Source organism: Adelges cooleyi, unplaced genomic scaffold (genome assembly GCF_023614345.1).
Source record: "Adelges cooleyi isolate 19-005CV unplaced genomic scaffold, UGA_ACOO_1.1 ACOO_flye_CR_arks_rails_tigmint_CR_PRNA_248, whole genome shotgun sequence".
NCBI lineage: Eukaryota > Metazoa > Arthropoda > Insecta > Hemiptera > Adelgidae > Adelges > Adelges cooleyi.
Genome location: NW_026095913.1, coordinates 949,234 through 966,134, shown reverse-complemented (window position 1 = coordinate 966,134; position 16,901 = coordinate 949,234). Strand labels below are relative to the sequence as shown.

The 16,901-nt window shown below is 33.1% G+C and overlaps 2 protein-coding genes across 5 annotated transcripts in view; both read right to left on the bottom strand.

The window, feature by feature from the left end:
- Positions 1–2,447: 2,447 nt before the first annotated feature.
- Positions 2,448–16,901, bottom strand: part of LOC126837403 (trans-1,2-dihydrobenzene-1,2-diol dehydrogenase-like) — a 284,532-nt gene continuing 270,078 nt past the window's right edge. The window contains exons 1-7 of one of the 4 annotated variants that reach the window (XM_050571313.1): positions 7,033–7,299; positions 5,052–5,259; positions 4,797–4,927; positions 4,539–4,699; positions 3,572–3,821; positions 2,823–2,976; positions 2,448–2,730 (exon numbers count right to left, since the gene is read on the bottom strand). In XM_050571313.1, coding sequence (XP_050427270.1) covers positions 2,624–2,730; positions 2,823–2,976; positions 3,572–3,821; positions 4,539–4,699; positions 4,797–4,927; positions 5,052–5,253 — 1,005 coding nt within the window. In that variant the 5' untranslated portion in view covers positions 5,254–5,259; positions 7,033–7,299 and the 3' untranslated portion in view covers positions 2,448–2,623. Of the gene's footprint in view, positions 2,731–2,822; positions 2,977–3,571; positions 3,822–4,538; positions 4,700–4,796; positions 4,928–5,051; positions 5,260–6,062; positions 6,258–7,032; positions 7,300–16,901 lie in introns of those variants that run through there. The other 3 variants (XM_050571312.1, XM_050571314.1, XM_050571315.1) reach the window with 3 other exon arrangements.
- Positions 9,075–16,674, bottom strand: LOC126837406 (retinal homeobox protein Rx1-like). Its single transcript, XM_050571319.1, has 4 exons — positions 16,490–16,674; positions 12,316–12,563; positions 10,700–10,790; positions 9,075–9,887 (listed from the first exon to the last, which is right to left on the bottom strand). The coding sequence occupies exons 1-4, from the start codon at positions 16,566–16,568 to the stop codon at positions 9,481–9,483; spliced, it is 825 nt and encodes a 274-aa protein (XP_050427276.1). The 5' UTR covers positions 16,569–16,674; the 3' UTR covers positions 9,075–9,480.

Here is a 16,901-nt window from a genome sequence, read left to right as displayed (position 1 = left end):
GTGTAAACAGATTAATACCGTTATCAATTAGGATACGTTGCAGCACGGAATGTTATCACTTATGCAGCGCCATAACAGTATAACACTGATAATGCAACGTGTTATCATAAAATATGAATAATACAATTACGCTCCATTAATAACTAATTAGTTAAGTAATTGATTATAATATTGTTATTGTTCGAGAATCCCAAGAGCATACTATACAAATACACATTGAATAATCCAAAGAGTTTATTAATATGTTTGTACTGTGGTTGTATAATTGTTCTATTATACAAATGTAATCGAATTGTATTCAAGATAGGATTATTTTGCTGTTGAAGACGAGTTACTTACTTATAGCTATATAATATAATATATTTTACGATACTAAAATGCACGTTTTATTATTCCAACTTTGACGCTCTTAACGCTTTCTTTGTTCGCATAAAAAACAAATACATTCAAACATTGTTGTTAAACTTCCCGAGATGGCGCCACAAAATCCGTATTGTCTTCAGTAAAATTTTTACTACAGCAAAACTACATTTTTAAGGTAAAAAGCGCCATTAGCCATACCAATTTCTTTGTGACCTTTTTTTTATACAAAAACCAAAGGACGAGATACTACAGAATTCAGTCAGCTCTGTCCCACCATGTCCCGACCCCACTGTACTGTACTGGCTTTATTTTTTATGAATATTATTACTCATCGACAGCCATATTTAATACACGTATTAATTGTCTATAATCGTTCTCGCAAGTTTTTTAATTAAAAATTTACTATTTGTTTTTTAGATTTTTAAAAATACTAATTATATGTGCACAAATCGTATGTAAATAGTATATCTGATTTGATAAAATTGACAACTTATGATTTGTTATTACCTTCGAATTTTTATTATAAAAAGTAATAGTAAGAAAAAAAAATAAGAAATTCGAATATTGACAATTTTGTGCATTACATTTTCGTTAGATCGAAGTACTTTTCTAATTCAAATTTAATAATTGGTTTATGGATATTCTTTGAAGGCAGTTAAAAAAAAATCTGTACCGAAAAATCCTAGTTGCATATTATGTTATGGATACTAATATACAATACATGAGTGTTGTTATAATTTGACTAATTTTCAACTAAAAGGTCCTATAAATCGCGACTACAAACATAAAAAAACTTCCACCTCCCGGTTCAGGTGGTGGAAATAGATATAATTTTCAATTTGAGGATATTACCGTACAGGGGCGTACCAAATAATATTATTCCTTATAAAATCAACTAGATTCGACTATTTTTCTCAAAATTATAGCTAGTAAAAGAAAAAAATTAAAAATTGTATAGCTTTTTTTTCGTTTTCCCCAATTTTAAGGGGACATTTTTTACCCCCCTAAGATACTAAACAAAAAAATTGTGATTTATAAAATTGCTACTCGAAAAAAATTGGTTTAGTACAAAAAAAGTTACAGCGGGTACACCTCTCAATTCCGCATCGAATCTAATATATATAGAAATCGTACTTAACTAATAGTAATTAAATATTTTAGTCATGTTTCTTAGCAATTAATTAAAAATGTATACCGTCATTATTCGATATATCCACTCTAGTACTAAAAAAACATTGTTAATCACATTAGTATCATAGCTCTGGTTTGTCAATATTTGTATTTTTATCATCTATAGATTCGCAATGAAGCGTTTCAGTTATAATAATTTCTGTAGACATATTGTAGACCACAGTATACTCATTCTACACAATGTTCCCCACTGTACTGTTTTTTTTTTGTTTCTAATTCTGTACATTTTTGAATGAATATATTTCTAACTATATGATCATTTTTAACCCAATTTAAATGTTTATGAAAGCCATTAAATATTTTAGTTATATTGTTTACCCAAATCAATAAATTGTACTCCCACGTACGTCAATATAGTTATAATTAGAAATTAGTAAGTTACAAAATTTACTAATGTTTCAAATTTTGTTTGTACTATTAGAAATAATGTTTATGTATTTTTACTTCTGTTCAACTACACTTGAGTTGTCCTAAGAATAAAGAGAAAATATTCTTTGGACTTTAAGGATACTTATTTTGAGAATACATACAGACGTACTTAGGTAGTCCTTATTATTAGCAATTAGCTTCAATGCGGAGCAGCGATGCTAATGGTTTTACAATGATACGAGTTTTTTATTGTGTTCACTATAATTTTGAGTAGCAATTCCAGATATTACAAGTTTTATCTAGTTGATACTTTGAGAGGATTAAAGTTGAAAAATTCACTTGTTCATTTTAAAGATTTGGAAGAAAAAACCATACAAGTTTGCACAAGGCGCTGTCCCGGAGACCATTATCAAGTAATATTTACTGCACCACACACGTTAACCTCTCAATTAACTCAAAGTCACAAGTTGTTAATTTTAAATTTCAACGGACATAGGTAAACCGTAAAATAAACAATAAATTAATTTACTTGATAAAGATAGTATATTTTTCAAATACAATTCAATATAGTTCCTTACAATAATAATTATTAAACAACTTTTACCTATTTTGTATTAAATGTATGGATACATAATAAAATATAGGGAGATTTATTTATTTATGACTCAACAAAAATATGGTACTGAAAGTTGGGCGTTTTCTAATTATCTTCATCGAATTGCACGCCAATTTGTTCTCTTATTTTGTCCATAAGCTTTTGTACTCTATAACTGGTATTAAGATCGAGAACAGACGATTCGGTAAGACCTATTAAATGAACATCAACGAAAAAAGGGGAAATAAACGTTTCTTACAGTTATTTTTACATGTATGCACACACACAAAAAAAAATTATTTACCTTTTTTCAAACATTGCCTTGCGTGTTCTGCTTGGTATCGGAGCTGTACACTATTAGGATAAATATTAGGTTTCCATGGTTCTGGCTGTTCAAAAACGTAATCGATACTGTTGTTTACGGTTATTTTATTAGAAGCGTGAAACGGTTGATGAATCTAAAATTTAAATGTTAAATAAAAATAATATATTTATAGTCATGGCAGCAGCTTTCGGGGAACGAACCAATTTCGACATTGTTTCGTCTAGAACTTAAAATGTAATGCTATTTTAGCTTCAATTCGAAGCTGAGAAGGCATTGTTTTTATTATGTTTTTTTTTTTTTGCTGGACCCACGATTTCCCCTAAACCGCTGAACCGATTTCTTCATGTGGCAAGTCTATAGATTAGAAATCGTACCTAAAATGTACTTTACTGGGGCAAATATTTAAAATGTCCTCCCCTCCCCATTCAAAATCGAGAAAACCCCTTGAAACTTACATATTTTTCAATTTAAAATTACAACTATAAGAAAAGAGAACACTATACTTTGATTATATTAAATTTCCAGGTTGCTTTGTGTGAAGGAATCATTAGTTAACAGGTATCAAAAAATATTTTAATTTGTTGTCGAATTTTCCTATTTGTCAAAACGGCAACGAATATGTTAAGAATAAAATATAATCTATTTGTTAAAATCGCATGTGTCATTGGTATCCACTTTATATATTTTTTCTCATTATGCATGGACATACGTCGTACAAGAACCGTCACCTTAATAGATCCTTTATCTCCATAGATGTAAGCTGAATTATCTTGTGCCATTCTTGTATCTGTCGATATCGTTGCTAATCTGCCGTCAGAATATTTTAGTATTGCCGAAAATGCTAAGTCTACACCATGCTCGTTCAATACGCCATCGCTGACGATGGATTTTGGCTCTTCCGGTCCATATACCATATTAACCAGATGGAGAAGATACACTCCAAGGTCTAGCACCGATCCACCGCCTACTTCTTTTTTCCTAAACAATAAAATTACATTTTTTAACTAGTCGACCCCTATTAAAATGAATACACGTGACTTGCAAGTCATCTAAATTGGGGTCAATATAGTGTAAAATGTTTTTTTATAGCCTAGCCGAATTTTGGGAAGAATGAATCGGTTGTTAAATATGCAAAATTACTTTAAGAATTCGAAAATCCTAACTCTAAACCCTAAACTTAACCGGTTTTCAACATAAATAGATTTATCGTGTCAGCAGTTGTAATATTGTAAAATGCCTTTGGGCATTCCAACGGAGGACTCCCACCCACCTTGTCCCCGCCAAAGTTATAAGGTTGATTTTTTAGCGAGTAATATCTGACCAAATGTTTTTTTGTTCGTTTTCAAACTTTGTACGTTAAACGTTAGCAAAGACAAATCTTGTGGAACTGCTTGATCAAAAAACTCTCTGCATTCGTCACTAATAGTGCACAGTCTAGGATTTAAGATTTTATAATCTAGTGAACTCATTCCCTTGAATCAGATAAGGTGTATCGATTTCCTCGATATTAATAGTTCAATAATGGGAGACTATCTAATCCAAATCGAACCTATAACAAACCTAACAGCAACCTAATTTTTTAATTTCGTGACGCTTTTCGGCTAATTATTGGTTATTGCAAAAGCATATTCCACGCTAATATCTAACTTAATTCATTATAGAGATAATGGCTAGCTCTAGTTTAAGCAACGTTACCAAATACGTTCTTGAGTGGCGATAGGGACGCAAAAGTTAGCTTTTACGCTGAGGACGTTTCCTAAAGTTCCCTTTTGTATCTCCTCGAAGACTTTTTCATAGGCGGGCCCGAAGCGACTCCACATGGCTTCCATCAGGAATATTCTTTTGCTCTTGGCCAGCTGAAATGAATCATAATAGTATTACTGTGTGATAATCTGAATAAACTGATTACTTCACTCGCTCGTTAGTTAAGCGCAGACAATGGTTTAGACTTGCCTCGATTAACTCGGCCAATTGTTTAGTATTGATGCAAAACGGTTTTTCGCACAACACGTGTTTGCCGTTGGCGAGCATCAGTTTCGTAAGCGAATAGTGCTGATGGTTGAGTGCGCCGATGTAAACAATGTCTTGTTTTTTATTAGTTATCAGGACCGGGGATGATCATTGTTGGAAACGCCAAAACAACAAAGAACAGTTTTTATTCTTAACATTTCTTATTTTCGCGACTGTCCGTTGCATTCCATTACTTACCGACATTAGGGTCGCTGGCAAGGGCTTCATACGAGCCGTGGTGGTTGGGTATTTTTAGCTCGTTGGCGAATAATTTTGCCCTGGCCTCGTCTTTGGCGGCAACTGCCACAATTTTGTGATCCTCGGACGGCAACAATGCCAGTGCTACAACGAAGTCGTGTGATATTTTAGACGCACTCAGTATTCCCCATTTAGTCGCCATGATAACCTAAACCGTCAAAATAAACGATTAATAGACAATAAAAGCACACATCATAATGAGCGATTTTCCAAATTGAACGTCAAGCGTGACATTAGCATATCCGACTATACAGGGTGTCCCACAAAGACCTGACAAATGAAATAAGTTTTGTTCTAGTGAATGTTTTTAAGATTTTTGTTTAAAAATTAATTCATACTCATTTGCGCTATAAACACCACGGTTTGTATTACTTATAACTGTTTTATTTTTTACTCGCATCAATGTAAACACAGGATACTAGATATACTTTATTCGTAACGAAACATCAACGATATTAGGTATCGTTGATACATGCCTCTCTCTGGACTAATGGCAATGGCCTAGAAAACTAGGTTTAGGAGGTCCAATTATGACCAACTATTCGTTATTGGATTTACAGGTTATTCATGTAGAATAAGACACTATTTTCGTAATACACTATTTACTAATTACTAAATTTTCACAATGTTCTACCTCACCAAGTTCTATTTTTCTATCCTTTACACTATTATTAAATGTCTTTAAATTCGCAAATTAAACGCAACTGCTTCAATATTAGTTGACTTTTTTAGTTGTATTTTTGCAAGGTTGGCCAAAATCGTGTATAAAAGTTTAATACCGTATAAAACTAAGTTTTAATTTTTGTTATCATTAGTTAATAAACAAAATATTTAATAAATTAATATTAATGTTCAATATTATTTAATTAGTTATATTGTTTATGATATACATAAACAAAGAGTTGAGTAGTAAGTTAGGAACCGAAGTTGATTAAGTTCTAAAAATTTTACCGTGACTTAACTGTCGTTCAGATTTTTTTTCTCGGATATACACAGACAAATTGGTACGGTCGACTGCTGGAAGTTTGTGAATTTTAATTAAATATTTGTAATTATATAATTTGTATCGAACAAAAACGCGTTTAACCGTTTTATTATAAAAAGTACGAATTATTGTTACTTATCACTTATCATTAATTTGTTTACAACTGAAGACAAAAGTTGTATGCCAGCTGTCTGATGGGTGTGGTTACATGCTACCTGCTGATAGTACAGGTTTGCGTTGTACTACACACAAGGTCGTTTGAATATTTCATATCACGTGACATGCTGTACTGTAAGATTCTAAAATTCTTCTCTTGAGTGATAAAACTTTTAATCTTTGGTTATTTGTTCGTTAAACTTTGTTTAACTTTTAAAATTAAAATGACAGTTAATGAATTAAACAAATAATAATTGCTTTTCATAACTAACAACTGATTGGAACACAGTTTTTATAAATTATTTTTTATGCTACCAACATTTAATAGTGGTGACGGGGTAGGTGAATGTAATCATTGATTTTAAATACTTAAGAAAGTACACGTATTTTTTTATTTTACCTATTATTAATTTATGATGATAAAATTGTTTTCAAATTGGCAATTTTAAAGTCTTACTAATTATTTAAGAAACTGTAATTAAATAGTGCAGAATAAGATATCTTTTATTTCTAATTTTATAAAAATGTATGAAAGTAAGATAATAATTTATTTTAATGGCCTATAATTTATGGTGAACTGGTGAATTTTTTTTTTTTAAATAAATTAAAATTTAATATCTATGCAGTTATTGGTTGTTTCAGACGATGGTATTCCGTCTAATACAATTTACTGAATTTATTCAAGTTTTGAACATTTATCAAGAAGATATATCTAACAGTCAAATGTACAATTAACAATAATTTAAAACTCAAGTACATAAGTTTACAATTTACACTTACCAATATTATTCTCTTACTTCTAACCTCGTGTAACCGATTGTTAAACTGTCAAAATAAATAATTTTTTTTAACACTTGACGACCCGATAATAATTTTGATTATTACTGTTAATAGAGATTATTATTGAAAATGGATAATTAATAACATTTATACTGATTAATCAATATAAAGTTTTCACCGAGTGAAATGTTTTCACACTTAAAGATATGATTTTTAAAGATATAATTTTTATTTTTTAAAAGAATAATAAACTGTTGACTAACGTGACACGAACAGTGTCAAAACACAATTAATATAATAAAAAATGTAATCTGTTATTCGATTCGGCTTACTGTGGTCTGCAGTATGTGATAAAACCGAGCACAATGATGTATGTATGTGTATATGTATATGTGTGATATGTAAATCATGTTTACTCATAACATAACATATCATATTAAATAATATAACAATTTAATCTTGGCGGATTATACTGTCTACTGTGATGTGCTTGGGAATGAATGTGTGTAAAAAAAACTAACGTATTATACTCCTATCTGTTTGTTGTAAATCAGATGTAAACAAATTCCCGAGTGTATAATTTTAATATGTATTGAAATTGAACCCAGGTCTTTATACAGCAAATTTATGATACAAAAATCATACCTAAAAGATACTTTATCGCGCCAAAAATTAAAAAGTTCCCTAGTTTTCCTTCAAAAATAGTTCCATATTTTGATGGAATATTCTTCAGACATAGTCCTATCGATAAACGTCTATAAGCTATAAAAAGAGCATGTCTTTTCCTAGATGAGGTGTAAACTTTTTTTATATTTTTTTAAATTATACAACTTTTTGTAATTTTTAATACAACTGGTATCTGAAAAATATTTCCATTATATTGTCAATTACCTACCGTACAAATTATTATAGACAGTCTGGACAGACTACCCTATGTCCTATCTACAACCCTATATGTCCTCCCTTGTACTAAAAATATAATTTTAAGCACACTATTACCTTCAAAATGATTCTACGTAGTAAGGATAATAATTTTTCGATTAATGCAATTACTTTATAGCAATGCATTTTACTGAATCATTATCGTTGCCTAATTATTTTTGTTATTCGGTTTTACAAGTGATTCATCACTTGAATAATAAACAATAATAGGTCAAAAATATAATATAAATACGCACGAAACAGAACAATTATTTTTTTACGAAATTAACATTTATATTGTAATTGCCCTAATTAAAACAAAATGTATACTATTATAAACAATCGTCTACACGATAATGTACTTCGGAAAAGACATTAGCGATGGTACAGTGCACTAGTATGATCTATGTGTATTTTTTGTTTATAATTTAGTTATTTTACATAGTTTTTATATCAATATACCTACTTCACCTTGTACACAACATTGCCAGGGTAAATATTTTGTTTCCTAATTACACAAAATATATAAATAGCAGTATAATAATTATTGTGTACCTACTTTCAATCGTCGTTTTTATATTACAAAAAAAGTACACTTATACGTCATCTGTGCAACATTGCATTATGATTTATTAAAAATGAATAATAGCAGTTGTCAATTGTTGTTTTGTTTATTCATACAATAAACATTTGTACAAATAAATAAGTTATAGGCACAATATTACATAAGTTAAAATTTATTGTCAATGCTAATAAATTATTATACTAGATATATGAGAATATAATAACATTTAAAATATTATGAATGGCTATTCTCTACGGCATTAAAAAAAAAATTATGCATAATTCAACAATACTAAATCTACTAGATTGATAATTGTAAGTTAATTATATAATTACAACTTAATTGTAAAGCCAACCTGTTAAGAACGGCCATGAAAGAAGCTATTTATAAAAACGGTTTAATATATTTTAGTGTAGGTATTTATACATACATAAAAAAGTCACAATTTTATTATAAGTAATATTAAACTTTATTTTTTAGTAGTTCTCAAACACAGGATTAAGAATTTCAATAATTTTTTTTTATAAATTATTATTCACTTATATATAGGGTTATGAATTATGATAAATTTAAATTATAAATATTGACATTGAATGAAATTACACCAGGTAATTTAGTAAGGTAAGTTATTATCTACATTCCTATTACATTGATGATTGATTACATTTGATTTTAAATTATTTTAATTTTAATTTTACAATACATGGCTGTGATCTGTCTGATTGTTCGCAATGTTTTTGTCAACAACTAATCATTAATTTTTTTTTTATAAAAACTATTTATTTACACGTATTATGTACCTTTTTACAAAACATAAATTTGTGCACAACAAATAATTATGATCGGCTGGATTTTTGATTAAAAAAAAAACAATAAATATAATATAATTATTTGACAAATAATTCTGTACACAATACATAACATAACTGGTTATTGTGGTAAGTCGTACACCAGCCGTCGAGTTAACAAGGGACTTCTTTGTCGGCGAACACTGTGGCCACTGGTGGCGAACAGGACCGTCGAACGGGCGGCGATTGCCGTCTGTCCTGTTCCGCCGCGTCGTCACCGGTAGATTCGATGTCGACCGGTTCCGGGACCCTCGGCGACCGGGGAACAGGACTGGACGAAGATGACGACGGGCTGTGCGGTTCGGGAGACGACGTTTGGATGGACCATTGGCCGACGGCCATCCGCTGGGAAAGCGCCTTGTGCACGGTCGACTGGTAAGGATGGGCGTGCCACGGCAAACCCAGGAGAAATGCCGACGCCGCCGCCGGGTTGAACACTATGTTCGGCCAAAACTGTTCTGGAGATAAGAACGGCAACGGACCCGCCAGTCCGGGTTGCGGCAAACACTCGCCTCTGAACACTGTAATTACACAAAAATGATTATAACTGAAATGTGTGTATACAGAGTGATTCATTAAGGATAAGACACTTTCTGTTAAAACAATTGCAATTTTATAGTTTTTCATTTTGGAGAAACACTTTTATGGTAACACTTTTAGGTTTATGTTGTTTTACAATATTAGTCAATATTCACATTTTTAACTTTATCCACAGTAATATCAGCTTTTTAAACCTAAATGGTAACTTATACCATTGTGAAGTGTGATTGAAAAAAAATACACGAGTCTGTGCAATAATTTCTGTGTTTTTTTTAGTTATGATTAATTATTAGTTAAAAACATTGTTCTATTGTGTTACGTTTATTTTTTTCCAGATGTATTACTCTTAGTATTATGGACTTCTTAACTGCTGTTATTGGTATTTACTGATAATCAAGGTATTTTTACTATTATTATTTTGTGAAAAAAAAAAATACACAGGTTTGCGCAAGTTTAGGTCTGTGTTATGGTTGCTTATTTTATACATGGAAGGGGTTGGTTGTACAACCCTCCAACCCCATTAGATTAGCCATTAAATTAGTCTTTAAATTAAATTTATTGAAATATGTTTAAAGGTAGGCTATAAATATACTAGATCCCAAAAATTAGATGAAATTAAGTTTAATTTCTGTAGTAAATTAAATCGCTTATGGTTAGTGTAAAATTTCATGTTTCAATGTCATGCACTCTTTTCTTGTTTAAACATCAGCACCGACGTTAGATAAAAAGCAATAGACACCACATTAGGACGCTTTTTAAAACAATTGATTAATATTTTTTAAAAATATCTTACTCGAGTGTTCTGGCAAGTACGGCGGATTGGTTTCTCTTCCCATTGATTTCTCTCGTTTTCTCCATTTGGCTCGACGGTTTTGGAACCATACCTAATGCAAGCATTTAAAACGACACACATTAACGAATTGTCTTCGTGTAAACAATTTTAATTAATTATCACGTTGGCGGGATTACTGTAATAGGATTTTTTTTTTTGATTAATCGATTATGACGAACATCAAAGACGCTTAATATAGATTGTTTATCGTGTACGTGTATTAGGCGAATAATTAATTTAGTTTGGATTAGCGGCGCGTGTGCTTGGAAAAAAAAAAAAATGAAAAAAAGAAGGGCAGCCGGAGGAAATCCTTTTTTTATTGGCTAGGTTAAAATATTGACAATACACTCAAAACGGGAGTTTAATAACCGGTGGAAGTTTCGGCACCCGGAGACCATTATCCGGCAAGGGGGTCGGAGGCAAATAGTCAAGAGGGGTGTGAGGGGGTGGACGGGGTGGCGGGGAGGGTTAATGCTCTATTTGGACGACCGATTGGGGTTGATTGTGCGCGCCGAGGGTGTGTGTGTGTGTGTTGGGAAACACACAATGGGACTCCCCTCGTACGCACGAACAATGCACTTAAATGATCGTTAGGAAATTAGAGAGATGTTAAATCGGTTGTCGAGAGAAATTGCACCCCAATTAACTTGTAATTCATTATCGTCGGCAGCAGCTCGTGCGCTCCGGTTTCGAGTCCATCTCAATTGGTTTATTGAATCGTTTAAAAAGCGCGAGACAATCGGCAGCCGGAGTGTCTAGGGCACAAGTCTAATGAACGAGAGAGAGAGAGAGAGAGAGAGAAAGAAAGAAAGAGAGTGAGTACAAAAATTAAAAGGATAGAAATTTTGTAGCCTTCTTTTTTTTCTTTTCTTTTTTTTAAATTCCTCTCTTTCGCTCTTTTGGTATTCTCCGGGGTCTTTGTGCGAGCTCTCAGCCAGCTAACCGCTAAGTGTTCCACAATTAGCGCGCGGTGTTTTTGTGCGGCTATACTCGAATGAAAATCTATTAATCCGCATCCATTGTTTTAAACGGCTTTAGAAATTACGTTTAAGTCTCTCGTATAGAGCTGTTGAGCGCCCAACTGTTAATATATATATTATGAATACAACAAGACGAACGGAAATTCAAGATATAATTATCCCGATTAACGTTGCCGACTACACAGCAACCTGGGGGCGATTGGCAGACTAGTCTGGGCTGGTACTTTGAGTTTTAATTCGTTTAACCGACAACCTTATCACTCGAGGTAGGCGAATCGAAAGGATATGGGTGCGCGGTTTACTGACATTTTACAGGAGATCAAAATTCAAATAATTCTACTCTCATTCTACCAGCGTCGATTTTAAGATTTACTGATAAGCGGTGCTATACACAAGGCGATCGGGTTGCCGCGGAATTCCCATCGTCATCAAAAGAGGTGTTATAGTTTACAGACGAGCGGATGGTGAACTATGGCAAGGGTACCTCTGTTGACGGCGGGAATCACACATGAAATCGGTCGTTTGAATCAATATGCTGCCGGCCACGCCTGAGATTGTATTAAATAGAAAAACTGAGCTGTGTATTTGCATTCTCACCTGTACTCTGGCTTCGCTGAGATCCAGTCTCAAGGCTAATTCCTCTCTGGTGAACACGTCCGGGTACTGGGTTTTCTCGAAAGCTCGTTCCAATTGATGCAGCTGATACGTGGTAAACGTTGTTCTGCTCCGGCGCACTTTCCTCGGTTTTTCGTCGTCGTTGTCGTCCACGTGATGAACAGACGTGTCAGCACCACTGACGGCGTACAAGGCATCCAGCTTAGACTGGCACCGCATTCCCGTGTGGTCTGCGCAAACAATGTTTTATGAGTTATAAATCACAACGATCATTGCTGAACAAACGACAATCAACTAAAGCGACCGCTAGAAATTCCACCGAAAATTCTGGAGGATTTCAATCCAGGAGAATTCCGGAAGTTATGGAATGTGTTTGACAGGTTCGATTAAACCCCTTCGACCTTTTTTCTATACGATGTATACCGTACATGCCATCGCAATGGATGAATACGTCACAGTACTTAAAGAGTGGAACACATCCCGGGGTTTGTTCATCTCGGTTTAACTCCGAAGTCCGATTTAGTAAAGACGAGGTTTTAAAATGAGTTAGAGGAACTGTGTTTTGTTTGGAGAGCAAGTGGTAAATAGAGCAGACAAATCGAAATTATTCGGTATCAATTATGGAAGTTAATCGAAGATGTGATGAGCGGAATAAAGTGTATAGTTGGATGAGACGGAAAAAGGCAATGCAGATGTGTTTTGTGCCAAAAAGGTACCATTTAGAGCGTAGAGAACATTTTCATAAGGCTGTAGTGAGGCCAGCGTATAGAAAAAATAGATGAAGGAAAACTGATGTAACTGAAATAAGTTAGTTGAGCTGGAATGAATAGGTCGGGCGTAATAATTGGGAACGGTCATATTATGTAGTTTAAAAATGGTTTCACGGTAGCAGAAACAAGATACGGAGTTGCATACAGATTGCACGGAATAATAAGGCGAAGAAGAAGAATGATCGAAATTCGTTCGCGTCTTCATGTATTCGATTCGGACACAACGGTCGAATGAGATCTACGACTGGATCAAAACTGGATTGAAACACTTGCTCGCTCACGGTTTTGTTACAAATAATTTAACTTTCAACGAACTCTTTCTGAGTGCGACATTACACCCATTAGATAATCTTATACCCCTCGACGCCTTGTATCCTGGCTGCAGTCTGAACGACAAGCAGGAGCCAGGTGTCTCGGCGCGGACACTGATTGCCGGTAATTTCGCCTCACTCGGAAATCGTTATAATTATTTAGTAGCAAACCTCAGCACACGGGGCGGTTATGAGTAGGGTTAAAGGGTCGGGGGTGGGATAGAACGAGGGGAGGGGAGGCGTGCGCATGTATTACTAAAAATTAAGACCGCCCAAACCCCAACCCCGACTCCGACCGCCCCTATATTATAGCGTAGGTATAAACGATTTTAAGTAGTCATCATGTGTGTGTGTGTGTGTGTGCGAACCTAATTACGAATATAAGTCCCGGGCACGCGAGCTTTGCAACGGGCGCTAAGCGGCTTACACGGTTTTTGTTATTGAGCGTTGATTATATAATATAATGCCGTTCCCCGTGTGTGTAGAATAATGTATGATAATAATAATAATAATAATGATAATATGTATATTATAATCGGCTTACGGATGTTCGGTTTTGCAAATCGCGTACAACACACGCGAAATCTAGACGGTTGTCGTTTTTAACATTCATAATGTGAGTACGGTTGCCCGGAGTGTGCAACAGATATAGTAAAAAAAAAAAAAAAACTACAACGCATCCGTTTTGTACACCAATCAGCCGTTGTAGGAACCGGTGTGTGTACCACTTGACGGCCAAACATTAAATGTAATATGTGTATTTATTTATACACATCCCTTCCGGGCATAAACCCCCGAGCCAGTATTGTTTGATTCCCCAAAAACGATAATGTCAAAAAACAAACGCAATCCGATTAACAGCTCTCGGTTGAGGGAAATTTCAACAAATTTCAATTATAAAATATTATGTAATTTTACTATATTTAACTTCGGCGCGGAGCTGAAAATTTGTTTTTACAATTATTTAACTTTTTTTGTGTATCTGAACCCACGATCTTTTCCAAACCGCTAAACCAAGGTACCCTATTGGGACAAAAGTGTAAAAAGTCCAACCCTTCCACTTCGTAATCGAAAATAGCACCCAGAAATTTTGAGTGCTATGACTTTTTTAAGAACATTCAAAATTGTATGCAACATTATCTAGACATAGTACCAGGGTTCCGTTAACCGTTATTTATTTGTTCAGTTCAAAATTATGTTCATGAACGTAAACTACGAATAACGTTATAATTTGCTTTACCCAGAGAACTTTATAACTTAAGGTCTGCTAATTTGACTAAATATAGTGTAAATCCATAGTGGAGCTATAAAATATAAAATGTTCTCAAAAGTCTGTACCCAAATTATTTTTTTATTAAAGAAAAACCAAAAAACAAGAAAGGCCAGGTTAGGTTAGGTTAGGTTATTTGACAGTAGTAAATTTCTAGATTGATACGTATGATTGGATCAATTATTGTCAATATGTTCTCGATTTTGGCTATTGGCGATGGCAACGAATTATTAGGGAAGTCAGATTATCAAACCTAATCGTATTCACCCTTATACCAAAAAATGTAACTTTAAACACATTTTTACAATGATATTCATCGATATTTAATACTGAAACCATCTTCAAAATCGCGCCGAAGCGTTTATTAGAAAGTGATTTTATATTTTGGCGGGCAAATACTTTAGTTCCACTATTGTAAGATAATTATGCTATAAACAATAACAATTGGTTCGTGATAAACTATTGTATAACAATATCCAGTATTCACTCCATCTCTATTTACCTCGATGATATATTATATGATTATAATTAAGTGTAGGTACTTAGCATACATTATTGAAATTTTACAATAACGTCCTGTCCGGGTTTTGATGCAGTTTAATTTTTAGTTTTATTACAATGATAATAATAATCTCCTTCTTTGTTTTATAATGGTTTCAAGCAGTAAATTACACCTAATCTACTTATATAATGTACTATACAATAACCCTTCAATTATATTTCAAGTATTTTGTAGCTTACTCGCTTTGAGACAATAAAGAAACAAGTTAATATTACTTTAAGTTTGTGTTATTTCTTATTAAACAAAAGGGTCATAATACAAAATAAGTAATAATAATAACCGATTTGATATTCGTGCCTGTATTTATTTCTAAGTACTTTAAGTACCAACAACACGATGGCCAAATTATACTCAATTCAAATAATATATTTGTCGTTAATAATATTGTTTTTTTAAGTAATAATAATAATATTTAATTTGGTATTATTAGTAGATAGGAGGAGGAGGAAAACCTTCCTGAGCTCTTTGTCTAGCTCACAGATCAGTCGGCTAACACTAAACGTTCTGGAATTAATAATATAGGTTCACAATAATCAGGTTATAGTATATGGTATGATAGCAAATTATTTTATTTTTAACTAACGGTAACTCTTACTAATATCGTTTTTTAGATAATATCCGATTATTCTTAAGTAAATTAGTTAAACTCAAATATTAAAAGGTCCAATAAATAGTCTTGTACATTGAAGGTTTCAATAAAAAAATGTTGTAAATAAATGTTTGGTCAAAAAGAGTCGACAGTTATATGTGATAATGAATTGCAATGTATTTTTTAAGTGGTAAAAAAAATCCATATTTCAACCATTCAAAAGAGTGAAAAATGCATGAAGTACAAATGCAAAGTTGAATCAACTATACATTTAGTTGGCCTAACTATTTATTTAGTTAATATGACTATAAATGTTTATATATATTATGTGTACACCAATGGCTTAATTCTAAAATGTATACACAGAGTGATAATTTTACAGGAGAGAAATTTAAGTTTTTTAATTACAATTGTACTTTACTTATTTTTGTTTTACTCTTCCTAGCGGTTGAAGTATGAACTGTTTTTTTTTTTACTATTTAAAAAACCATTTCGATTCTTTATCACATTTATTGTGATTCAACTATATTTATTTCTCCTTCGATGACTGATTAATTGAATGTGGATACATTTTTTTTTTGGTAATTTTTTATAATCATAAAGTTTGCCCTACGCGTGGACAACACCGATTGAATTTACAAAAATTGGACTTACCGGTTTTTTTCGTGGAATGATTCGTGGCCAGTATTTGATCTATACTGTACACGTTTCTCGTCGACTTTGTTGTATCCATGGTCCAACAGTAAACTGCCCAAGAGACTTGAACGAAAAACGTCTCAAAATATATTTTCTCCGACTGTGTGTTGGCCTTGTGTTGTGTTCGCGACGACTGAATGACACATGGCTTGTCGGGTGACTGAAGGGACCGCGAAAATCAACCCCCGACCACCCTTCCGTAACGCCTTTGACTCAGGGAAGGATTAGCCCGGAGGGCGGATGCGTTGCCGTGATGGCCAATCCTATTGGACACATCGCCCTTCCCACGTGTCTTGCGCTCCTTATAATGTAATATCGTGGACAATAATAATAATAATACAATTAATACCATCAAAAAGCAACATATACG